Source organism: Barbatula barbatula, assembly GCF_947034865.1.
Source record: "Barbatula barbatula genome assembly, chromosome: 17".
In the NCBI taxonomy this organism is placed as follows: domain Eukaryota; kingdom Metazoa; phylum Chordata; class Actinopteri; order Cypriniformes; family Nemacheilidae; genus Barbatula; species Barbatula barbatula.
The window spans coordinates 7,193,934-7,220,299 of NC_136780.1; the positions used below are offsets into that span (position 1 = coordinate 7,193,934).

At 37.6% G+C, this 26,366-nt stretch overlaps 2 protein-coding genes across 6 annotated transcripts in view; one reads left to right on the top strand and one right to left on the bottom strand.

Moving 5' to 3' along the window:
* Positions 1-54: 54 nt before the first annotated feature.
* LOC306906579 (ceramide kinase) lies at positions 55-9,621 on the bottom strand. The gene is made up of 13 exons (XM_079478109.1): positions 9,212-9,621; positions 8,085-8,180; positions 7,856-7,993; positions 7,653-7,781; positions 6,854-6,917; positions 6,531-6,676; positions 6,317-6,391; positions 6,035-6,187; positions 5,794-5,899; positions 4,412-4,515; positions 3,750-3,946; positions 3,318-3,673; positions 55-1,560 (listed from the first exon to the last, which is right to left on the bottom strand). Exons 1-13 carry the CDS (start codon positions 9,336-9,338, stop codon positions 1,500-1,502), a joined length of 1,752 nt encoding a protein of 583 aa, XP_079334235.1. The 5' UTR covers positions 9,339-9,621; the 3' UTR covers positions 55-1,499.
* A 3,452-nt stretch (positions 9,622-13,073) lies between these two features.
* The window catches only part of hspg2 (heparan sulfate proteoglycan 2), a 79,719-nt gene continuing 66,426 nt past the window's right edge, over positions 13,074-26,366 (top strand). For all 5 annotated transcript variants that reach the window (XM_079477777.1, XM_079477779.1, XM_079477778.1 and 2 more), the window contains exon 1: positions 13,074-13,390. In XM_079477777.1, coding sequence (XP_079333903.1) covers positions 13,316-13,390 — 75 coding nt within the window. In that variant the 5' untranslated portion in view covers positions 13,074-13,315. The remainder of the gene's footprint in view (positions 13,391-26,366) is intronic.

Below are 26,366 nucleotides of genomic sequence, written 5' to 3' on the forward strand. Positions count from 1 at the left end.
TTAGGAAAATGTTGTGGAAACATTTCCGCGACATGAGACCAAGATTTTTCTTTTAAAATATTTTATTGCTTTCAAGCAGCATCAACTCAAAACAGTCTGCAGAGAGGGAAACTCACAGGTGCGCTTGCGGCTCATTGATGTTTCTGAGCACAAGAAGGAATCTGGTTGTACCGGTGCGGCCAGATGAGGCCAAGAAGTGTGCAATATTCTTTGGTTCTTGACCTAACCCTTCAGCTATATGATATAACCTGTTATATTGAATAACCGTCTTATCAGACCATTCAGTGATAGAAACCAGGTCGAGTCGTATCCTTTGTACTTGTTTGTGTACTTTAAGGTAAGATGGGATGTTGTTAATTAACCAGTTTGCAGATAGGAATCCTGTCACAGGGCATTTATGAAAAACAAGCCGTTCTTTTCCCTTCTATCAACCTCCTTCTTTTATTATAACCAGAACCCTGAGAAAACCTAGTTTGGATGACAGTAATACAATCAAGTGAAATGTAGTCTAACGTCTAATATACGTAATGGCTTTATGAAAAAAATACATTAATGAAATAACTTTTTCAAATGTGACATTTCATGAAACCGAAACTGTAAGTGAACAGAAAAACAGACAGGAGTTATATTCAGTCATCATATTCCGTTTACTCCATTCGTAAACTTTCTGAATCAAACATGAATTTCTCCTGTTTTAACATTTATGAATACATTTACTTGAAAATGCATTTGATACTATAACATACAGTACCTTACATAAAGCATATAGTATACATGTTTTGTTTTAGCATATGGCTTTAGATGTCTATTTAAATGTCAGTTGAGTCCGGGAGGCTTTACATAGCCAATAGTGTTTATTGGGTTCTACTCCTAGTAGCAGCTATATATTCATGACACTTTTCTTATACATTCTATACACTCAACCAACACATGTATGGAAATAACCCGTTTGAAACCCTGTGTGTGCACATTCCTGTCCATTTCTAAATCTTTATGAACATCAATGGAATGAGTCTCCTCCCTTTAAGTTATCCCATGCGTCAATCACTCTGTCATTACCGTGCAAAGCACTACCCGGAAAATGCGGTACATCCACTGAAACTCTGCAATCCAGTGGTCGCGCCTTTTACGCTCAAAAAATGATATGAACGGAATAAGAGAAACATGATTGCATACAAATATTGCAGTTCACAAAAAACATTGAAATAAATGAACAATTCAATATTACGACACATCTGAAACTACTTTTGAATCAGGCGATCCATCACCTTCATATTTTAACCTTATGAACTGAAATATGATCCTGGCAAATGTGAAATAAGCATACGTGAAATTTTGCCATACATTAACATACACAATCTCTCACCCTCCACACGCTTACAAATACATTAACAATTGTTCTCTCTTACAAATCAGTACTTGTGTGCTGTAAAGAGGTCATCCGTTGTATTAAACAAGTCTCTCTTTGTACAGTAGCGCTTGCGTCCTGCTTGGCATTTTCAAGCTCCTGTTGATTCTTCAATGCCCCTGGCAAAGAGACGCACTAGCTGGCCATGAACTCTGTGGAATAAAGTAGCCGTGTTAATGATGTACATACGGAAACATTCAAATGAGCAGATGCAAAGTTCTGGGTTTGAAACGTTTTCAAACTCACGCTTAAAGTGGAAGTTCACCCAAAAATCTACTTTGTGTGATTTTCTACTCACTCACATGACGTTAAACATGTTAAGAGAACGTCCGCCATCTTCGGAGCACAAATCAAGATATTAAGGTGACATCTGAGAGATTTCCAGGCCTCCTCATAGACATCATGGTGTCAAGGTCCAGAAAAGTACTAAAACATTGTTAAATTGGTCCATCCATACATAATGGTTCAGCTAAATTATTTTGAAGCGACTCGTATGCTTTATGTGCGAAAAACAATCCAAAATACTGACTTTAATATATTCTCCTCTGTCTTGTCAGTGTATGGCGGGGCATTCAGGAGAGCACTTCTTCTTCATCTTCTTCTTGGACGAGAGCACATGCGTATTAGGTTTGTGCGCTGAACGCCGCAATTGGATGCCGGTGCACTGACTAACAACATGGAAGCGCAACTCTGTGAAGTGCTATTGTGAACGCGTGCCATACACCGACAAGACAGAGGAGAATATATCGATTAAAGTTTGTATTTTGGTTTGGTTTCGCGTCGAATTTGTTTTACAATCTAACAATGTCTTAAGTGCTTTTCTGGACCTTGGCAAAAACTGACACCATGTTGTCTATGAGGAGGCCTGGAAATCTCTCGGACGTCACCTAAATATCTTCATTTGTGCTCCGAAGACACTGGAAGTTCTCTAAACATGTTTAAGGTCATGTGGGGAAGTAAAATAAGAAATAACACAAAGTAGATTTTTGGTGAACTTCCCCTTTAATATTTATAACTATGACTTGCTTACATCATCGGAGCCGGATGTAAAGTAGGCTACATACAAGTATGTCAGTGAAATTTCCCTTAGATAAAGAGTGTTGTTAAAAGATTACCTTGAATGGGAATTCTCTTGAAAGATCTCAATTTATAACAATTCACCAGTACAATGAATAACACTAGTTTGAATACTTTGTTAAAGAGGAAGATTACCGCAAGCATGTGGTTTTAATTTCGGGCTTCCAGCGTGTTTCCCATAAGGTAAAACTACAAGCTAAATAAAGGGATCCAGATCCTTTTCGTCTTTGGCAGATTTAAGTTTTACACAAACGTGAAGCAAGTTTACTGCTTTGTCACTGTTGCTCTATGCTAAAAAAAAGCGATGGATCATGGCGAAATCTAATTTACATGAGGAGGATGACATAATTGACCATCTGGATTCAGTCAGATTTGTGAGTCTGTCACTGCGTATGAGGCAGACATTTTAGCTTATGCCATTATTTTAAGAAACACCTCCATTGCAAAGACTGTGTTAATAAATGTTAACATTAATGATGCTTAGTTAAAAATCCAAACCCTGGGTAATGCTGCAACATTTCAACACACACACCAAAAGTAACAAAGAGTGTACAAAGAGTCTCAATCTATGCTGGTAATCTAATGCCCCGTTTACAATACAAGCGATAAAGCGATATGATCCCATTCATTTCAATGAAGAGCTGGCGAAACCACTAAAACATTTCTCAAAACATCTTCTTTTGTGTTCCAAGTCTAATACACTTAAATACAGGTTTTGAACGACATGATTGTGAGTAAATGATCACAGAATTTTTTTAATGTGTGAACTTTCCCTTTAACATGATTTTCAATAAATTAGCTCGGAACGGACGAGCGATTCAAATCAACGTACCTGCATAAGATTTCGGTATGAGGTAGAATTTCTCCATCACAGTTCCACACAGATACTGAAGGAGGTTCAGTGCAGCATGGCCCACACAAAAAGCTTTTCTTTTTCCTTCTAGCGCTTTTCACAGTTTCTCTCTCCTTCTGTCCCGCGAGACATTGCTGCGAGGTACTTTTGCATTGCGAGTTTGCAATATCTCCGGTGTGCAATTTGCCGGGATCTTCCAATACCCTCTCAGATGAACTCTGTATCTCGTTCTCTTCCTCATATTCCTCCTCTTCTTCTTCTTCTTCTTCTTCTCCGGGTGGCAGAAAAAAGCGAACCGCCCTGACACGATGTACTTCAACGAAGGGCAGGTCGAACTAAAATGATCGATTCAACAGTCAGTCGTGAATTCAGTCCCAAAAATACAATCACAGTAATGCCTCGTAGCTTTACCTGATCTTGTGTGGTTGTGTGTCTGTGAAGGTATGTGAGGAAGCCCAGGGGGTTTGTTTCTTGCACCAGGATGAGATCCGCCGTCCCGTCTGCCAGGTGAGCCGAGGGTGAAATACCCTTCGGGCTCCGGGGGCATGAGCTTGACATACAGGTGAGAGAGACACACTTGAACTTGCCTTCAATAGTCACCCACTCACCTGAGATAGAGACACGGTAAAGATTAAAGAGAATCGAGAAGCATCGAAATTGTACCAGTTTTGATTAAAAATCTGACTTTTAAGTGCTAGTTGTTTCAGTCTGTTTCTTACCCAACGTTATAGTATAGTATTAGAGACCCTTTTTAATAAATCAATTTAAGTTGGGATGCTTCAGAAGTCGAAAAGAACACCAAATTGTAACGGACGTTCCCAAAATTTGTTCTCATCATTAGTTTTTCTAACAAATCTAACATTCCGTATTACATCCAAATTACATCCAAACGTTTTTGTAATGTCATTTAATCTAAAAAAAAAAAAGCTTATAATTAGCGATGCATCCGCCCTGGAACTTTCACTTTTGAAAGCATATGAACCCTGTAGGGAAACCCGGCACAGTGATCTTGGTAACAGGGTCTCTGATGAGAGGACACAGACGGGCGCTGTGGATGAGACTGATTGGCTTACCTTCTAACTCACTGCTATACTGGCTGAGATTAGTGCTGTAGAGAGAACTGGAACTGTCAAAGTGTGGAAACAGCCTCTCTTTGCTCTCTGAACACACTCGGCACCTGTACATACACACACAAACATGCATTTAACCAAACCACCTGTGGTACAGTATGTTGATGAGGTAACTGCTAAGAACATGTTATTCCCAGAGGATAAGGGTAAGATCATCAGAACATTATGAACCCATTGTTAGTTATACACTGTGCATCTTGTGATCAACCAATACATTTCTGAATTTGGAAAAAGAAACTTAGTCTTAAAAATGCTAGGTTATTTACCACAAAAAAGTCATACATAATCGATGGGTTAAATGAACGCTGATCCAGCAAAAGGTTGATTTATAACCCAGAGGTTGGGTTATTTCCTTTTTGACCAAATAATTATAATACACTACTATCAAAAATGTTAAGGTCACTTAATTCTTTCACATTTTAGAATAATGGTAAGCTTTAAAATGACAAATGTCACAATAGAAATTATGTAAAAATGTTTAGCTCATTTAATGTTGTAACCCTTTACCTAGAATTTGTAGAACTTTCTTAGCATTTCATCAGACAATGTCATGAGGTTGGCTGAATATAAAGGTACAGTTCACACAAAAAAATGAAAGATTTTATTTACTCACCCTCAAGGTTTTCGAAATCTGCATAAAATTCTTTGTTCTGATGAACACACAGAAAGATATTTGGAAGAAGGCTTGTAATAAAACAGTTTTTGGCAATCATTGACTACCATAGTAGGAAAAAATGCTTTATAAATGTATTTGTTCTGTTGGACAAAAAAGAAGATATTTTGAAGAATGTAGGAAAGCAAATAGTTCTTGAGCATTTTTGACTACTATTGTTATTCATCCTACTATGGTAGTCAATGGTGGCCAAGAACCGGTTAGTTATAAGCATTCTTCCAAATAACTTTCTCTGTGTTCATCAAAACAATGAAATGTACACAGGTTTGGAACCAATAGGGGATGAGTAAATGATGACAGACCTTTTATTTTATGGTGAACTGTCCCTTTAAGAAGTTCCCATCTACATTTAGTAATTTAGCAGACGGTGGCCTTTTATTGGCTGCATTTTCTACGATATTCAATCGAATTTATCAATTTAAAAAAAGTTCTCTTAAGCAAAAAAAAAACATGTTTTTAACAATAATATATTTGTCTACAAAAGTCTTTAAATGACATGGATTACAAGGTCAAGAGAAACTTTTCACTTAAAATGAACCAGGCTTTTGAATAGAAGTATACAAAAGCTTTTGGATTTTTTAAAATAAAAGTACGTAAAAGATGTTAATTGAACATCACGATTTTAGGTATTGAGATGAGGGGCGGTCTTTACCCCGTGAGGCAGCGAGTGTTGTCCCGTGGGCTGGAGACATGTGAATCAGCAGGGAGATATTGCACTAGTCCCGGATAGTTCCTGTTGCACAGGTATACCATACAACCTACAGACAAATGGCCATTGAAATAAGAGGCATAATCCAATTCCAGTACTAAAATAAATAAACAAACACATCAAATGTACAGTACTGCTGTCTTCACTGTTCCAAATAAATTAGGGTACTTAAACCGCAGAATACCCGAGTAATCATAACGGAGAGGACCCATCCAGCGGTGCCTCTCACTCTCCGCTAAAACATCTCCATAGAAACCATAGCCCACCATAGAGACCGAATACTTCACAAGTGTTGACTTATGATGGACAGAACACACATCCAACGGCTGAGAATCTCCTAATGAGTAAAAAAGAACACATATATATATATATATTTATATATATATATTCTATTTACTGGACTAGGCACATGGTAAGGACGAATCCCACCTCGAGTCTTATGTACCCATGTAGAAAACGAACTTACCAATGATGATGTGCAGTGTTGATGTAACAGGGTCATTAACACCCACTGTAGCGAAACACACACAATCCGTCGAGCCTGTGAAGAAAAGTAAACAAGGACAAATAAACCAGCACTCCTCTCACTATCTTGACACGCATCAGAATGACACACCAAGCCTATAAGACGCCGCCTTTTTCTCCAGAAGTGTCAGTCACATTGCTATACAAACATTCACCTGCCGGAATGATGCCTATGTGAAGATCACATGGCTGCAACATGACAGTGGGGTCGTGTTCTGAAACTCCCGCTTCCTGCTGGGTTCGTCCAATCACACCGTGCAGGAGCTCGCTGAACATACCATCTCCACCCACACAAATCACACTGCAGGAAAAAAGCAGATCAAGATATTGCGCATTTTTACGAGCACCTGTTTATATTTACAAAACACTTGGAAAACAAACAAGGGACAGATGGTGTTTGATACACTTTCTGACAATGAAACTATTGTTGAGGCACATTCATGATTGCTTTCTTCATGACTGTTAAAGGATAACTTACCCATCAAACCCTGTTAAATCTTTCTTCAAGATGTAGTCTCGGGCCTGATTTGCTCGCTCAGTCACTAGAAACAAAAAAACCCATCCTTTCGTTTTTGTATCCAAACCAATGTATTTTTGTAAACAGGTCATGTAGAGAATTCACAAAAGGTTTTACGTAGCTAATGTAAAAATATGTTTGAAAAAAGGTTGGAAAAGCTTGACTGTGATGTTTAGAATGATCTTAAAAATATTTATGCTTAAATGTAGAAAATCACTTTTGTACACAAAACTATAACTGTGACAACATACAAATTATATATATATATATATATATATATATATATATTTGAAATGAATGGCCAAATAAGGAAAAAAGTAGCCAATAAGAACCATTACAAGTGGAATACAAGAAATTGAAATAATACAAATTATAGAAATATAAAGATACAAATAGACTGGAAACTCTTTTTTTACTTTAAAAAGCTTCCCAGGTTGAGACTTTCATTTTATAATAATAAATGCCAAGAGAAAGATTTTGCAAGGGTGGCAAGTTACTTTAAATATGTAAATAAAATAGTTTTCCCCCAGACTTTATTATTATTCTTAAAGATGAATAAATCTTCCAAAGTTTTGACTTGTACTATACCTTGTCATTTACTTTCTGCTTAATGTAGCCCTCTTCCCCAGTCCTGATAAACATCTCTGTGTCACTTGAGAACTGTGCTACCTGACATGCCCAGCGTATCAGAGACCACGCAGAAGGACACTCGATAACCGCTTGTTTATTGAACGCTACAGATAGCGTCTCTGTAACTTACCTACAACGTGACAGCTGATGCCAGCCAGCTCAAACAGAGGAGCTACTAGAGAGTGGTAGATCTGTTTTCCCCTATTCTTTCCACCGAAAGGATTAATGAACACCAACAGCCTGTGTGAACGTGAGGGGCCTAATATGGGAGATGTTAATGAGTCATTAGAGAATAATTAGGCTGCATTCATGAACATTTGTAGCTGTACGTACTGTGTGTTTTGAGCGAGGCTCGGAGTTGAGTGATCCACTGATCCCGCACATCCCGGCTAGGGCAACAGAACTGGGTCCTGCCCAGGCTCCACAACATGCCCCGAGTGTTACCTCTGCGGTTGCGCTTCACATAAAATACTAATGTGATTAGAAAAAAACAGAAATAGGAGTTAGTCTAACGGTTGCATTTGATCCCAGTGAAAGAAAGACCTCACTTTCAGTAACTTACAAGTAAAATCAAGGTCACTATCCTGTAATTTCTTCCGGGGTTGGATCTCTACCCGACCTTCATTCACCGCAATCACTTCTGACACCGGCACTGAAACTGGAACAGACGACACGTGACATGTGACTGACATTAAAGATCTCATGCTTCCCCACACACGCAAACTAAAAGTAAAACTAAATGTTTTGAGTAAATAACATAAGGGGCTATGTTAGACTACAACGAATGGAATTGTTTAAAAACCCGTGAAGTGTTGTTTGTGTGCGAATATATATGATTTTATACCTAAATTGGTACTTTATATTCCTGGGTGAGATTAATTGTGCTCCAGTTATAACGTTTGTTGTTTTGTATTTTGTGATGTAACCATTTCTTCCTCCTCAGGCCTTTTGTGTGTCTGTGTTTTGTGTTTATTGTCAGGCCTGGATGGTGCTGTTTAACTTGTTTTCGGGTAATTACAACGCTGCCAAGGATAAATTGTGTTCCTCTTGCTCAAATAATAGAGGATAGCCATTGCCATTCCAAGGTCTGGTGGTTTTATCCCCTTTAAATGGCTATGAATTGCAAGTAATAAATTGTAGCAAGTAATAAATGTCAATTGCCTGTATAGAAATGCTTCATTTTTTGTCATTTCTAGATTATGCTAAAACAATGTAGTTCTAAAAGCACCGTGGATGCTTTTGCATATGAAAAAGTTACACTTTTTGGTTGTTAATAAAGTCCATAATAGTCACGCCACATCATGGAATTAGTCAACCCTGGTTACTCATCTGTCACATTACAATGGCTGCGAATGAGTTACGTATTAACTTTTGCGGTACATACAAATGTGTCATATTTAGTCCAGTACTTCACTATAGGATAATTATATCATACGTCACGTGCAGTGATATTATCACACACCCAATTGGCACACCAATCGGCTAAATTGGGACAGTTTTGACAATCATCTCATCCCGACCTCACCCTGTTTGACCTCATCAAAAACTTTTAGTACCAAACACTCACAAATGTAAAAATGTGTTTATCCGCCAAGCTCAAACATGCCATCTGATTTTAATACAGAACAGATGCGTCCTAAAACTATTAGTGAGTTGTCTTCTTAGAAAGCAGCACGCGAGAGTCCGTACCCGTTTTCTTCTCGCGGTTCCTCTTGTCGATCTCAGTCCAGCTGAAGGACCATCCGTTGAGGGAAGCCTTATAGCGCTTGTTGCCGATCCACAGACTCGACTCGACTCTCACTGAATCGACCTCCATCTCTTTTCCGATCGTTCACATTCATTCACTTCTGTCGAAACACATCCACGGGTGGCATTTTTATCCAATTTAGAAGCTGCCCGTGTTGGTAGACCATTATAAAGAGACGTGGATTAAAACGGAGTTTAATAAACAACTGTGTTGTATATGATTCTATAAAATCAATATAATAAATCTCCTTCTGTCTGAGTTTTCTTGTGCTGCCACTATCCACAACAGGTTGACTTGTGACTGAGACGCGTTCTTTCACCTCGAGGCTGCGCACGCAGCGCACCTGTACTGCAGGTTAGCATATGACGTTTCATTGGATAACATAATTATGAATATGCGCGATTATGCAAATAAGGAAACAGCGTTTCACCGTAACTGTGCATGTGATGCCATGTAAATCATCAAGGTTTTGTTTCGTAAATGTAATACTTAATAATTTAACATAAAACGTAATCTGCATCCAAAAATATACATTTTTTAAATAATGTTTTTTTATGATGTTATCGTGTTTTTCTCGTGTTTTCTTGTGTTAGTTAGGTGTATTTTGGTTTTTGTTATCATGGCTTAAATCAAAACAAACCAACTGTAGTTTGATTGATATGCATAATAAAAAAACACGATTTTGGAAGTTGTTTTAAAACAGAGTTAATTCATTTTGGAACCAAACTCTTCATATATAATGTCAGTCAAAACGTAGTTGCTGAAAATGCTGCATACTGTACAATTTGTTTTATTGGCCTTAGATCCTATATTTCTGGATTGTTTTTACTGCAAACATGCAATTGGTTTGGAATAACAAGACATGACGATTGAAGTGTATTAAGTAATGTCCTGTTTTTCCCAGCGCAGAATGATCATACAAAAACAACAAACAAAAACACAAACTCTTAAAAACAGTCTGTCTTGACTGCATTGAACACAACTCATCTCTGCTCTGTTTTGTTTGGTTCTCAATTTGGCTCTTCTCTTTTTATATAGCTCTGGAAACTTATCAGGAAATTTCCTGATAAGTTGCTTAACCTGACTGGCTGGAAAGCAGTGGGGTTCCCTCAAGATTTCTCACTTCTGAATTGAACCGGCATTAGAATGTTTGAATAACACATAGGGTTGTTTTAATAATAATAATTTGTCTATTTAAAATGCACACACAACTGTAATATTTAAAGCAGAAGTGGACAAACGATTAACACATTCGTGAAAGCATGAGCTCGTAAGTCAAGTCAACTTTTTTTATATGGCCCTTTTTACAATTTTCATTGTTACAAAGCAGCTGTACAAGAAAACATTGACAATAAGCAAAAAATATAAGGTTATGCAAGTCAAAACACAGGTCAAATATCAGACGGACTATAAAATCTTAAATGTAGTGTTAATTAAATAAAACAATAAAATTCTAGCTGTGATGTCATTTGTGATGAAATGTTATATACAGTACAATGAAAGCCATGTATGATGAAATGTTATATACAGTACAATGAAAGCCATGTATGATGAAATGTTACAGTACAATGAAAGCCATGTATGATGAAACGTTTCATGATATATTTCCTCAACCATTGTAAACTAAGGTTGGAGGGATTAAACTTGTGTTTAGAGAAAATAGCACTGTTTATTGAATCATTTTAGACTTTACAATGTAGCCTACTATAAGTTATAAAAGCTAAATTTGAATGTTGGATATCTTAAGGAATCTAATCTTAAATCTTCTATTGAGGTTATGGGTATCTATGCTTCCTTTCAGAATTTTAAATGAAATAGATGTGACCTAAACCCCAATTTTAAGATAAACTATACTTCTTAACTTCCATTTTCTTCATTTTAATGTTCTGAGATAGCTTATTCTTATTTGAGAACAATTACTCTGTCTCTCCAGCGGGTGGAGACAGTGACTTAAAAACGGATGCGGCGTGCGCTCCAACCCTTAAAGCACGAGCAAATAAACTTTTCAACATATTAATAAGATGTTTATCATTATTTATTGGTATGTTGTCACTTGATTAGTTTAAAAAAACAATTTCTTTTAGCATTAATGTTTTGATATGATATTAAACAAAGACAATAGGCGAGTTATGTGTTTCTTTCAGGTTTGATTTTATTTTCTTATCAAAAAGTTTAGTAACTTGACAAATAAGTACAAAAGCATTTCGATTTCGTTACATTACATAATTTTAATGTCAAATCTGACCACCTCCAGTTTGTGTCAGACCATAGCTAACAGCCACACATATAGTGATGATCTCATTGGCTTTCTCCAAAATCATTTTCTTGAGTCTTGTTTTGGAGTTGTGAGAAGAGATCCAGCCGGGCAGTTGCAATCCAAATTAAAAGCACCTGCGGTAGGAAGTCATAGCTGGACAGAGGCATAATTTCCCCCCTTGGGATGTGGCTGGGCATGTAAACAGAGCCTGTGCAGATGTCCTGTGGTATTGAATGAAGGCAATTCCGGATGGCCAAACTATTCTGAATGACAGAAGTTTCTGAGGTTATATAACCTATATTCACACAAGCTTCAGATTTTACTTTATAGGTCAGGAATCCACATTATATCATATGTTGCGTGACATGTCAAAATGCTTTATGCACCTGTTTCAGATGACATGAGTTTTAAACAATGTTAATAATGTTATTTAAACATAAGCATTCCAGGGAGTTTGGGGCATAACTGGCTGACCTCATCTAATATTAGCTATGCTAGAAATGTGAAAACATCTCAACTTTACAAATGTAATATAACTGCAAGCTCACTTTCTTTTAAAAGAGACTTCTTTCAAGCCAAAATGCTGCATAAGCAGCTTCAACACTTAAATCGTCTGAAGTTAGTGGTAGGTGAATTTGTGCGTCCTTAGATGGTTCAGCTGTCACAAAGTGATATAAACCAGAGCATATTTTAATTAGACCAGTTATCCGCTTCCTGTTTAAGTGTGCCATGTTGAACAGTATTTCATTTCATATACTGAAAATTCTGTGCTGAGAAGCTAAACAAGCTTCCAAATCCATGTGAACTGGATTATAGCCTAATGCATGCAGTGCACACACATACTATTTTCATAATAATCAGAATATATTCAATTATATACAACAAGGATAAAAAATAAATTAAAATGTTGCACTGCCACAAACATGTTATTATGCCTTGCAAGTGTACATTGACACAATGTGTCCACTATCAAACATGGATTTGGGAGTGCAATTTGTTCTTAGAATATCTCTCCCTGAAATTGAAAAGAATACACCGTACATCATACAAAGACATACAAAATATATATTTTTAGTGGATATAGATACGTTTAAAAAGTGTATTATATTATATTATTATTGTGTATTACTATACAAGAGGCAAAAAGTATTTATTTAAATAAGCATGTTCTAATTTAAAGTGCATTTAGAACTGTAAAAACAATTACAGAAAGATTTAGATTTTTTTAATATAAACGTTGTATTTATTTAGTTTGTTATTTATGTATTTGACTTGAGATTTCACGAGCACCCGGAACTCCAGTCCGTGTTTTACCACAAACAGCGATGGGCTGCGTCTCAAACCTATATCGCATTTTAGGCATCATATTTCTGGAAAGAATAGGCTCACGAGGCACATCCCGCGTCACTTGAGTCATTTTACCCACAATGTTGTCTTGGTAGGGAGTTAAACTAGGTATGAGAACGCAACCATTGGCTACGGTTCAACATCATCGCACTCCAAGTGATCCGCTAAGGTAGTGCTTAACTTTCTGCTGCCCATCTGAAAGTGGGACCAAGAGAACAAGCGGATATTAACCACTAAACCACCAGTTGACTCTCATTTCATGCGGATTTCTTTTTCGTTAAATGAGGCCCCACGAAACGTGCGACGTAGAAACGACGACGGCCTTGCTGTAGACGAAAGACCTCAAACTTTTCGAAACAAGCTGCTCAGTGGCTTCAAGTGACGGACTTTGCTTTTCTCCCTCTGCCAGCGGCGTGCTTTATTCGTGCTGGGTTGGCAAAAAATGGGGACTCGGACAAGTGCCCTTAAACTCTATGTTTTTATAATCTCTTTGGCACTAGCGTCGCATCTATTTAAAGTAAGTGAACTGATTTATCCGCTTTTTTAAGGATAACATCCGACTGCATTTACTGTAACAGAGAGGGCATGTTTCGTGCAGGTTACTGTATCAATGAAACGATACGCGGAAAATTACTTTATCAAAAGTTTTTATCTGCGTGGGTGCATGTAGGAAAACAGCAATCTTACAATGTAAAGGATTTCTTTACGTCACTTTAATCTGTTAAACACAAACTCGATTCAAGCGTTGCCTGTGTGTCCAGGTCTTGGTCTAATTTTATCCATAGTAACGAGAAACTATTCATAGTTGCTCACAGTGGTGTCTTTAAAGTCTGTACACTTGATTTGGTTGTGTACTTTGTTTATGGTAGACGATCTGTGTGTCTGTGAAAATACAACTTTTATGGTAGATTTAGCATTTAAACACTATAGAATTATTGTTCATATGGTTACAGCCTATACGTACTATCAAGAAAACCAAAATTCTATTTGAAGCACCATGCACTCATTCATTACCTCACATTATGTAAAATTTCAGTTTGCATGGCATGTGATTGTTTTAATGGTGGTTAATGCAAAAGGAAATAATTAATTTGGATTTAGGATGGTATGATGTGAAAAACACATACTTGCATCTCATCTGTCTCGCTAGTGATTGAATTCAATCTGTGTTACTGTATCATTTCCATTCTGCTGGTATAGTCATTTGGACTCTAATTCTTATGGGGGTGTAGAGAAACGTGATATATTCACTGGGATGGATCTGTGGGAGAAGTGTGACACATTCTTAACATCACAAAGTAGAAAGTAAATTCATTTTCCATAGAGTTGAATGTTTCAAACCGTATGATAATGTCGAACATGTCAAGCGTGATTTAAATGTTAAAAACACTACGATCATTTACCCCGTGCTTGTTTATACCTATTTCAGTGTTATCTAAAACGAGAGATGCCTTTGACGTTTATCTTCTGACCAGCGTTGATGTTAAATCCCTGGGTCACATGATAATGGAAAGTCTCTTCTTGTATGACCTCAAATTCTTTAAATCCGTTTGGCCAACCATGCGTTCCTTCTGCATACCGTGTATAATCCCTTTCTTGTCTAGCTGTCTTCAAACACCAGTGAAAATGAGCCGCTCTTACCTTACCCCTCAGTGGCGGGGGATAAACTCAATTGCTTTCGTAATTCGAGATGGTCTTTGTCTCAGGGACCGCTGTGTCAATTGCACTATAATTGAATTAAATGGAGGCAGTGGCATGTGTTTTTTCCATTACAAGCCTGCCCAAGATATGCCAAAGAGGTCGTTGGATTCAGCCGATGAGTAGGGTCTTGTTGCCACTGGCTTCATGCGGGGCCTGTTGGAATTTCAGGGTCATGACTCATGAGTATCAATCAGCACTGACAAAACCCCAATAAAAGCAGTTTATTGCCTTTTAGTTTACTGACACAATCAAGTGCTCCCTCCCTGCTGTTAACTATCAATGGCTCGGTAATTGAGAGAAGATTCTTTGCCGTCTATTGACGCATGTAATTTTTGGGTTAAACTGCCCACTTGTGAGGTCGTTGAGGTTTTATTTCCATTCCGGTCACGAGTGGGTTCGTGGCCAGTGTTTGTCTTTTTCCATCTTCTATCAGTTATGTGAGACTGAAGACTGTTGGGGCCGGTTTTGAGCTGCAGTATGTAACAAAGTATAGTTTTTTATTTAATACATTACCTACCCCAGACAGACACTTAAAGACCCAAAACTTTTAGTTGACTTTACACTGCAGTAACACGTACAGTAGATCTAAATCATTTTACTATGTGTAACTTTACAGGTCAGCTTAAAGGGATAGTTCACCCAAAATGAAAATTCTTTCATCATGTACTACTCACCCTCTTGACATTTCAAACTTGTACGATTTTCTTTCTTCTGCAAAACACAAAAGGGTTAGAGTTGAAGAATTGAATTGAAGAATGTTGGTAACCAAACTATGGCGGTACCCATTCACTTCTATTCTATGGACACAAAACCAATGCAAGTCAATGAGTACCTCTGTGGTTTGGTTACAAACATTCTTCAATTCAATTCTTCAACTCTAACCCTTTTGTGTTCCGCAGAAGAAAGAAAGTCATACAGGTTTGAAATGACAAGAGGGTCAGTAAATCCTATAACTGGTTAAATACGTTTTACAGTGGCGCCATCACCTTTAAAGGTAGAAATGTTATTTTCAGCTCTGACTTAAGTCATTGCTTGTCCCATGACTCCCATCCAACATTATGCTTTTTTTAATTTAACGCTGTCTCTCCCAATACGGCATCGCAAGTAAACACTGACTGACATCATCTGCCGAGTACTATTAGGATTTTGAAACCTGTCTGGATTCCTGTTGATAGATTTGGCATCCTGCACCAGACAGACTATAGTTGCGAACATGTATCTGTTTTGTCTTTCACCACCTTGGCCGCTGTAGTATGCTCACATTTACTCTATCGTATGTTATATCTAGATATAGTCCAAACATCCTGGTCATTTAAACACCTACGTGGTCTTCCAAGAAAGCACTGGGGAATCTAGTGCACAGCGCTTGGATAACTGGGCCCCTGTTCAATGAGATTTTGAGGACAGGAGATTATTAATGGTCTCAGCGTGTGCTTTTATGTATCTTGTTTTTGCAAGCTGCATGTCAGCCTAATATGGTTTGCTACATGCAGCAGATGCATGTGGATTGGGTATATAAAGTCCTTTGTAAAGGCATTCATGACCGTTTGTAAATAGGTTTATTTTCTTTTTTAGTTAGGTCCTTCTTGCTCGTTGAGAATGGTGGGGCTTGTTTACAGACATTATTGACCCATATGGAGAACAGCCTCTGCTCTCTGCTGTTGTTTGTTCTGTTGAGAAGTGTGAGGTTTGGATTTCTCAGCCTTGGAGATCTGATTTTCTCTTCATTTAGAAAACCATCTTCATAGTTTTATTCGTGTTTCAGCATGTTGTTTTTGATTCTGGATCTGTCCATTGTTGTCTCCCACTTCTGTGATGTTTCTCGCACATCAATCCTTCCCACTGTTACGCATCATTTGCAGGTGACCTGCAGTACATCAGCTTGGGAATTTTCATCTTTCATTTGCCAGCTGTTCGTGATGGAGTGGGTGGGGGTTATACACCAAACAGCTGGTATTGTAACCCTTATGAGTGCTGACATGAGTCAAAAGTGATGGAGTCGGTCTTGTCAGGATGCCCATTTCAAGATCAATTATGTCTCACTTTCCCTAGATCGCTTGTGTCTCCAACAGTTAGAATAGTGTCTCAGACCTCTGAAAGACTTAATAGATCTCTGTCTCTAGAAACTTTTGCCCTTTTGTATGGGACCGTCCTGAATTTCTAGTTTTATTGCCTGGAGGCAGGGGTCCTTCAGTCGTGCTCTTGCAGACCCACTGTCCTTTTGAATTGAGCTTCGACCTGAAACCCTGACTCACCCAAGCAAGTCAAGCTTTGGATAATCTGTTTTATTACATATGGTAGTGTTCTCGGCAGGACGGTGGGTCTCCAAGAGCACTACCTCGAGCTTGGAGCGTGACTTATATTATACATAAAATATAAGGCTGTTCAACAATTAATCACGATTTATCCAGATGAAAAGTTTGTGTTTACATAATATGTCTATGCACTGTGCATATTTATTTTAGATTTATAAACACATATATGAATGCATATATTTAAGAAAAATATAAAAAAGAATAATTGTTTGTATAAAATTAATATATACATGCAAATATTTCCTAAATATAAACATGTACTGTATGTTTGCGTGTATGTGTTTATAAATACAAAATGAATATATGCACAGTGCATAGATTTATATATTCCGGATGCGATTAAAAAAGATTAATCGTGGAACAGCCCTAATAAAATATCAGTATTTGATTTAAACTAGTATAAAAAGATACGTTCTTGCAACATTACTATTGAGTTATGTTTTCTTTCTAAATGTTAAAAGGTGGTGACAGTACACCTACTGTCTTGTCTGTAGTAAGTACTATTAATAATGACTTTGAAAGGAATCCTTTCAATCCCACGCTTTTCGTCTGGATTTACAGCTCATCATTCTTACAAATTATATCAGCATTTCCATATCACTCAATATGTTTTGTCATAAATTGGCTTGTGTCAGCGCTTGCTGGATATTTATGGAAAGATGGTGTAAAGGTTGGCTTGTGAAAACAGCATGTGAATGGAGCTCTGCAGAGACTCTTCTTTCATTAATCTATGACATGCCTCAGCCTGCCACAGTCCTTTTCCATGTCTCCTGCAACCCCATTGAGCGCAAGACTGTTATTATACTGCTTGCGATCATGCAGAATTTAGATGCCCTTAGGTCAAACTAAAAGTAAAAAACGAGAAGAGGTGCTACGTTTCCTTTTACTCTTATGTTGTAACCTTACCTTTTTTCAATTGACAAAAAAATCGGATGATTTATCTTTTTGGCGTATTATGATTGGCCAGCACCAGACATAACAAAGAATTGCTTTGCTGTGTTTAACCAAAACAAAAGAGTGAACGTCTAAGTGACTGTTAACACAAGTGTATTGTGTTATATTGTGTTATATTGACCTAGTGTATGTTGGTGAGTCAGTCCAGTGCTGGCAATATTCTTTCTTTTGAAGCGGGTGCCAGGGTTTGTCACGGTTTGCCATGCTTTGGTTGGCCGCTCTGCCTTCTTGGTTCAACCGGAGAGGCCACGGATGAAACTATTTGAGCCACCCTGGAGACTGATGTACATTAGCATGTCAACGACTCCTCGGCTGGAGGTGGGCTGTTTTGGAACTTTGCTGTTGGCAGGCAGCCTCTCTCTTTGTCATTTAGATGTGAGAGATGTGCGGTAACTCTACTGGGTTATAAGCGAGGGCGTGGTTAGAGAAAGATTAGATCCCACCTGGAGCTCACCTGACCAAATACTTGCCAATAATGCGTCATTGTGTGGAGTAGCGTACATGTTGTCAAATTGGCAGATGCGTTAGTCGTTTGGATGAAATCCAGTGTGGAGGGTTTAGTGTCCCAGTTTCCCTCTGTTTGCGATAAGAGAGGAAATCTGTTCTGTTCTAGCAGAGGATGTCTTTATGGAAAAACGTTGTGATGTGTTGATTTGTGCTCAAATAGCTGATTCATCATCTTGCTGGGCCAAATAAATGAGCTGGAGTGGGAAGGTGGATAAAGGGGTAGTGTTTGCTTTAAAAAAAAACTTATACATTTTAACATTTTCAAAAAAAACTATTTAATTAAAATTGCTATGCTAGTAAAAAATGTGTTTAATTACAAAAAGTGCAAACTAAGCTATTGTGGTCCCCATTTGGTTCATGTTTGGATTTCTATGAAACTGTAGGCGTAGTTCAATTTTTTCCTCGCATTTCCATAAAACAGGACTGTTCTGACCTTCTTGTACCACTTTTGACGATGGCGGTGAAGCTAAACACAAATAAATAAAACATTCCATCATGTGGTCATGAGACCTATAAGAAAAGCTGAAGAGATCGCATTTGCAGCCACACACTCATATGGAAATCGAGGATGCTTGCTACAAAATATGAGAACAAACATGTTGAAACTGGAAATAAAAAAAAACTGTGGAGCCACCTGCGCTCGATAGAGCCAAAACCGCATCCCACAATCTAAAACTTCAGATCTCTGGTTTTTATTTCCATGACCAAATGTTTTAGTGCTTGGCTGCAGTGTTTTCCATTTAGAGATTTTGAAGTTGAGAGTTTCAAGCCCTGCCCTTATGACAAAGCCCTCCAGTGAAAAAACACAATTTCATTTTGAATCCTGTTATTGGAGACCACTGTGCTTTCAGGTATAATTGGTGCAGATTCTAGTAGATTTGGTCAAAAAGCTTAAGCTTGTTACCTGAATCCATGACATGTTCCTCCTATAACCATGGACTTGCTATTTAGTTGTGCTATTTATATACATGTCCCTTCCTATATCACTTACAACATTATAAACTCTTGTTTGACTGAGCTGTGTTTTTGACTTGATCACATATGTGATGAATGCTGGCATGAACAGTAGGAAAGGAACCTGAGATATTGTCTGATAAAGAAGGAATATGAATCCTGTGTGTGCGCTTAAGATCTTTGCCAGATTATTATTACCACAGTGAATTAATTTGGCCTCTGTTGTGGCCAGTAAACGCTTCCTTTCATACCATTTACTTGTGTACTTAATCCTGTCAGGTCTATTAAAATTCTTCATATTGTCATCATCACTCATCATGTTATCATGTTATATTAGTCATAGCTTATGCATTTTCAACTACAGTTCGTGGATTTATAGATAATATTAGACAAAAGCTAACACTGAGAGACTAGAGGAAACTGAATCATCAATTACATTGATAAAAACTTGTCATGGGCATGAGTTATGTTCAGAGCAGTTGAGCCGTACTTGCTTTGAAAACTAATTTTTGTGGTGTTCAATCTAAACTTGGCTTGTTAATTTTGTCTTCACCCACAGCTCATGTTGATTTCATGGCCTAAACTACAATTTCACCCATTTAGTGACCGTCGTAGCCATGGCTTTCTGAAAGTGTTTTAAAAGGAAAGGTCTTCGTTTAAGTAAAATGACCCTAATTTGTAACGTTTTTTCCTCTCGTAAAGGAGCAGTTCACCTTCCAAATGACAATTCTGTCATCATTTACACGCCCTCTTGTCATTTAAAACCTGTATGACTTTCTTCTGCAGAACACAAAAGAAGATATTTTGAAAAATGTTAGTAACAGAACAGCACAGCCCCCCATTCACTACAATTGTATGTGTGGACACAAAACCATTTCAAGTGAAGGGGGGCTGTTAACAACAATTTTCAAAATATCTTCTTTTGTGTTCTGCCAAAGAGAGAAACTCATACAGATTTGAAATGACAAGGGTGAAGAAAGGATGACAGATTTTTCTTTTTGAAGGTGAACTACTTCCTTTTCTTAAAGTAATCTAAGCGTCATTTTGTATTATATGTCACTGGTCACTGCAAATCATGAGCAGATACATTGAATACATTGGGAAATATAAATGCTGCAGTGGGAAAGCAGCCGTACAGTGGTTTTCTTTGTAACCTGTTCAATGAGCCCATACATTCCGTTTTGAAAGGATAGTTCATCCAAAAATGAAAATTCTTTCATCGTTTATTTATTCATCCTAATGTCATTCCAAACCTGTATGACTTTCTTTTGCAGAACCCAAAAATAGATATTTCAAAGAATGTTGGTACCTAAACAACACTGAGACAACCAAACCACTGAAACATATCTCAAAAAATCTTCTTACGTGTTCCTCAGAAGAACTTATGTATAGGTTTTGAACGACATGAGGGTAAATAATGATGCACTTTTTTTAGGTAAACACTCCATTTAATTCAGATTTTCTATACATTATATAAGTTAATTGACTTTGAATCTGATAAAGAAGTGTTACGCATGAACAATAAACATTGCCATCCCATGTCAGCTACCCAGAGCGTGCGAGCAGCAGCAACATTTCACACCAGAACGCCGTAATTACCTTGGACTTTATAATCACCTACAACTATGAGCCAGCAAAAGCAATTATCCTCTAAAGCTGATAATTAAACAGCCCTTCCAGAGGTTATTTATGACAAACTGGAAGTCCTGCTGCTGCAGACTTTTTAGCCACCGGAAGGGGGCTGTAAAAATCGAGGCCCTGGCATTACTGCGGGACATCTATTGTGGTCTTGACATGAGGACAAAGAATGGTGTCAGGGGCACACTGCTGTTTAGATCCGGCACAGAGGCGAGACTCTGCGAGTCAGATACCATGGCGTGGGTACAAGACCTGCCTGTAGGCACAAGTTTAGCAGTACTTTGTTCTTTTGTGTGGATAACCTGCAGTGTGGAGACCAGGCACATAAGATTAAATAAGTCTTCATGACTAAACATTGAGGGGTTTTTTATATGACGAGACGGAATGAGAAATTGTATCATTATAATTTTTTCGAAGGAGGGTGAATGAAGGGAAAATGGAAATGCCAGAATGGGGGACCGAAAGTCAACGGAATATGAAATTGAATGCACGTTATTTGGAAAGTAAAATGGGTCAAAATCAAGATTATGCATATTTCAATATGTGGTTTACAATAACTGAATGATTTAATTACCTGAAGTGATGTATTATGTATTAGTTTTAGTTGTATTTTGCAGATAGGTTAGAGACAGTTATGCCTTTTCCCCTAGAAAGAACGTGAAACGAGCGTTGGTTGTCAAACTTTTTTTTTAAATTATATTAGGCATTATCGTGTCAAATCACATACATTGCATTATTCAGAAATATTGAGCAGGTATTACTATTAGCTATTATCAAAATAGAAGCAAGTTGATGTCAAGTCCTGTTCTGTTTTTGCACCTACCGTTTTACTCCGAAATACAAATTATGGGAGCAAACCTTAAATAATTTTAACCTTAAATATGCCTCCCCTTCAATTTTTTGGAATAAATCATTTATCTGTATTAATCATGCAACATTGAACTTCAATATCATTCCTGCACTTCTGAATATGAATGTCCACTTTATGGGTCCCATACAGTAGTATTGTATATGAATGATTATTAGCCAGTCTGCTGGTGGTAGTTCCTGTGCTGAACACATGAGTCTGTTGCTTATCCCGATTCTTGTGTGTCTGTCATTAGCCTGTGTGAAATGAACTGCTTGACATCTGCTTCTAATGAATGGGCAGGTACCCGGCCTCTCGCTTTCCTTTATTGCAGGATAATACTCCTGGCACACAGATGTTGAGTTGGAGATGGCTGTTGCTGTCCTTTATGTTTCAGAGAAGTCTGGGTTATAGTTAGTAGATTCAACAGTAGCTAGTTATTTGGCACATGTTCAATCTGTTTTCTGTTATACCTATAGAGATGCAGCTTCGCCCGCTAGCTCAACATCTAATAAATATGTTGCTGGTAACCCTGTAAGTCTTTTCCCAGTCCGTTTATTTAACTTATTGGTGGTTTTGTACTTTATTGTTTCCAGCGTCATTATTAAGTGGTTGTTTGTGTTGGACGAATTAGGAAGGAAGGCAGAAGTTATGTTTAATTTTAGTCTGCAAGTTTTATCGGGCTGTTCATTGCATGAGATCAAACAGGCGTGGTACAGTCTAGGGGAATTCCTTCCTCAGTCAGCAGGGATGGACAATGGAGCTGTTATCCTGAGGATACACTGTACTGTCACTCCGGTTAGCTATTAAATGTGAGCTATTTTCAGTGATTTCAGGCTCTAATATGGGTTATTGTTAAATGTTTTAAGCGATAAAGGCATTTCACTTGACATGTTCAACTTAAAAAGACTTATTTTCTTAAGAATCTCAGTCAGCAAATTTGCTCTCCGAGGGATCTTTGAATTTTCTCAGTCAGCCATTAAGCAAATGCCATAAACCATATAAACATAAATTTAGTCATTATTGCCAAGTTTTGGTTTTATATTAGAGGAAAAAAGAACATCAATGACATCCTCATGGAACTTGCCGGTTAAACTAATACATTTCCATTGATCCGAAATGATTCAGTCTGTTTTGATCCTTAAAATAAAAAGTCCCCCATAGCAGCAAATGGAGTATCTCCAAAGTGAGTATACTTCCCAAATATGAGGATTAGCATATATGTCAAACAATTACTGGTAAAATGAACATTAGTCATGGGTTGGTTGTCCTTTTTAAATGCAAACACATAAATGAATGATACAATGTATAAACATCCCACACAATATTAGCTAGTTTTATTTGGACAGCTAGTGTGACTGGGCCAGAGTTTATCTACAGCACAACAGCTTTTCCCAGCTTTCCACTGACAATCAAAACTCCCTCCAACACACATCTATTGTCTTTATAGTGCTTTGGAAGAGTCTGCGGCGTCTAACTCAAATAATATGTATATGTATTTGTTGAAGCGACATGCTTTTATGAGTCCAGGGTTCAAAGGAGTCTTAAAGCATGTTTATTTTGCAAGTCATAATTTTACACGGCACTCATAACAAAGCTGTTAGCCGCGGTTAAATAGCTTCCGAAGTGGTAAACACATGGTGTGATGCTCCACAAAAGACAATTATCTGGACACTTTTGTGGGAAAGCGGTCTTTAAATGGGCCATACGAATATGACATCACAAGGACGCAAGAAGGTCAATAGGTGGGTTTGCCTTGTAAATTTTTTAAAGATTTTTTAAAGTTTAAGGTTACTAAGTTAACGTTATATCAATAAAATGATTGCCATATGTCAACAGTTACGCCGCAGAGATTATCAGATTCCAATTTTTTGCATTATATTTTAAATGTGGGGAATCTCACTCACTTTAAAAAAAATAGCTGGGTTGTTTATTTGTAGAGTGCTGCCACCCGTGTCCACATTTTCGCAGTAACTGTTATAGAGACCAACATATCTGAAATATTGATAAATATTTTCAGCACACTTACTGTCAGGGACAACGTAATGGGATGTTTTTGGCATGTCATTCCATAAGTAAATCACTTAAAAACACCTTTAAATACCATTTAGTCTTGGATTCTCAATGTCTCAGGATTCTCTTCCCAGAAGCTCAGAGTTGCTAAACTCATTTAAAGACCATCTCTGAACTCATTAAGACGACATTAGAGACATAAATCCTTGTCTAATTTATTGTTGTTGGTTCTTCTTTTGCTGTCTAAATTGCATGTTGCTCAGATAATAACAGCGAAGACATTTCGATTAAGTTTCACCTTCATTATGCTGTCAAATAGCTTTGCGTTATGTTGTGTTGAAGTAATGGTATGCGTCTTTAGTTTCGTCTCGTACTGGTTGTCAGGAATTCTTCCTGACCCAGTGAAGATAATCCCGTAGATTCTGACCGGCCTGCTTCTTGATCCATTGTCGGTGGTTGACAAGGGGAGACCAAACCCAAGGGTTTAAAGCAGAAGATGGAGTTTACGCAAGCCAGAGAGAGTACAGATTGATTATTTTCTCTTATGTGCAGGAACCATAATGACTGACCACAGAAATGTTGATTTATTGTATAATATTTTGTTTGCACCAACAGATCTTGCCGCCCATTGACTCCCATAGTAGGAAAAATTATCATTTTTTTGTTCTGTTGAACTGTAGTGTATGAAATTTAGCCTCATCTAGCGGTGATGTTGCGAAATACAACCAACAGCTCACTCCACTCCTCCCTTTCAAAGCTCTATGGTGGCTGACACAGAACTAATGTGCCATCACGTTTTCACTTCTTTGCCGATGGAGATAACATATTTACGAAACACGCTCTGTAGAGCAGTTTGTCTATTTAGGGCTACTGTAGAATCAACATGGCAAATTACATGTAAGGGGACCTGCAGTGTATGTAGATAGAAATAGCTCATTCTAAGGTGATAATGCTTCATTATGTAAGGTCTTTATACACCTCTGATGCATTTCTGTTAATAGATCCTCCAAGAAAAACTTCACATGACTTTAAGTAGTTTAAAAGAGATGTAATATGCTAATAAAATCTCTCGGAAACATTGAATGGTTTAAACTTTAGAGTAACATTTTCCAGTAGGTAAATGGCTCATAATCAACGTCAGTATAACCTGAAGGTTAGGAAGGCGGATATTATAAAAGACATGTATAAAATGCTCTACACAATATCCTGTTCTGTGGAGCCGTGATTTAGAGCAGCTGAAACACTGACCTGCTTGTAAGTGACATATAATCTCTGGTGGTCTAAAAACTGCTGAGCAACGAACACCTTAACCACAGAAACGCATGTAAAGCTAGTCTTATTTGTTTACTGGTGCGTGGCCAGGAATAACCTAAAGTGCAGGGCAGAACTGTAAATGTACAGTACTGAGCAACGATGTCTGTAGACTTCAGTCAGGAAGTGAGGAAACGAAGGGTCCGAGCACAAGGTCTCACAAAAGAGGCTTTGACTACGGATGCAGTCATGAGTCCCACCTGAACAGCAAGCCTTCACTCATTTAACGAAATATCTCTTGTGATTTATTTTATTCTGTTGCGCCTGTTTAGTCTTTCCTGTGAAATGTCTGCGTTAAAACTGTGCTCCAGAGGCGCGCACATCTTTGGTAATGAGAGTTGATCGCTAGAAAGGCAAATGTATGTCTTTCACGTTTCGATCAAGTGGTTTACAACTTTCAACAGCGGTCAAAGATCAGAAATATATGAAAATGTGCATATTTTCAAGCAGCGCACACTCAACTCATCGGAGAGATACGCATAAGTGCTGCTCGCGCTGGTGCTGAAGTTACAGTCTGAATGTGTATATGGTTTATGTTCAAAGCATCATTTTCAAATAAGATGATAAAACATAATAATACTTTGTTTAAAATAAAAACAGTATCCGTTTGCACATATGATATTAATTGCATTTTTAATTGATCAATTTGTTGTTTTGTGCATTGATGCAGTAAACATTCGCATCAACATCGCAATGCATTATAAAAATGATAGCCTTAGAAAATACTGAATCATACAGAAAGCCACATGAACAAAATTGAGGACTACATAAATTTTATTCACTAGTTTTCTTCAAACATATTACATTTATCTCTCTCTTTTAAAATGTAACCTTGAACAGGGACATTGTCTTGCCTTTGCTTGTAATCTGCTTTATTGTAACAAAACTTGACTGCAGAATGGTTGGTTTGCATGTAAAACATACATTGTGACCGCTAAGGAAAGGAGTGCTTGTCAGTAAAGATGAGAACAGGGTAAAAGGTTTTTCACTTTGGAGTTTAGTCTCAGAAAGAATGTTGCCCTGTGGCTATTGTTATCTTCAGTGTCTAAAGTAAACTTTCACAGTTTCACAGAAATTTATGGGTTAGAGGGCACATGGAGACAAAATGCATGTAAGGAAATGTGAGGTTTAAAAATAATACAAAAAATAATAAACTTTTATACATTTAAGTAATACCAACCTAACACCAGCGATATTGTACAAATGTTATTCATATATTCCAACCATCTTCTCTGAATAACCTCTTGAGCATC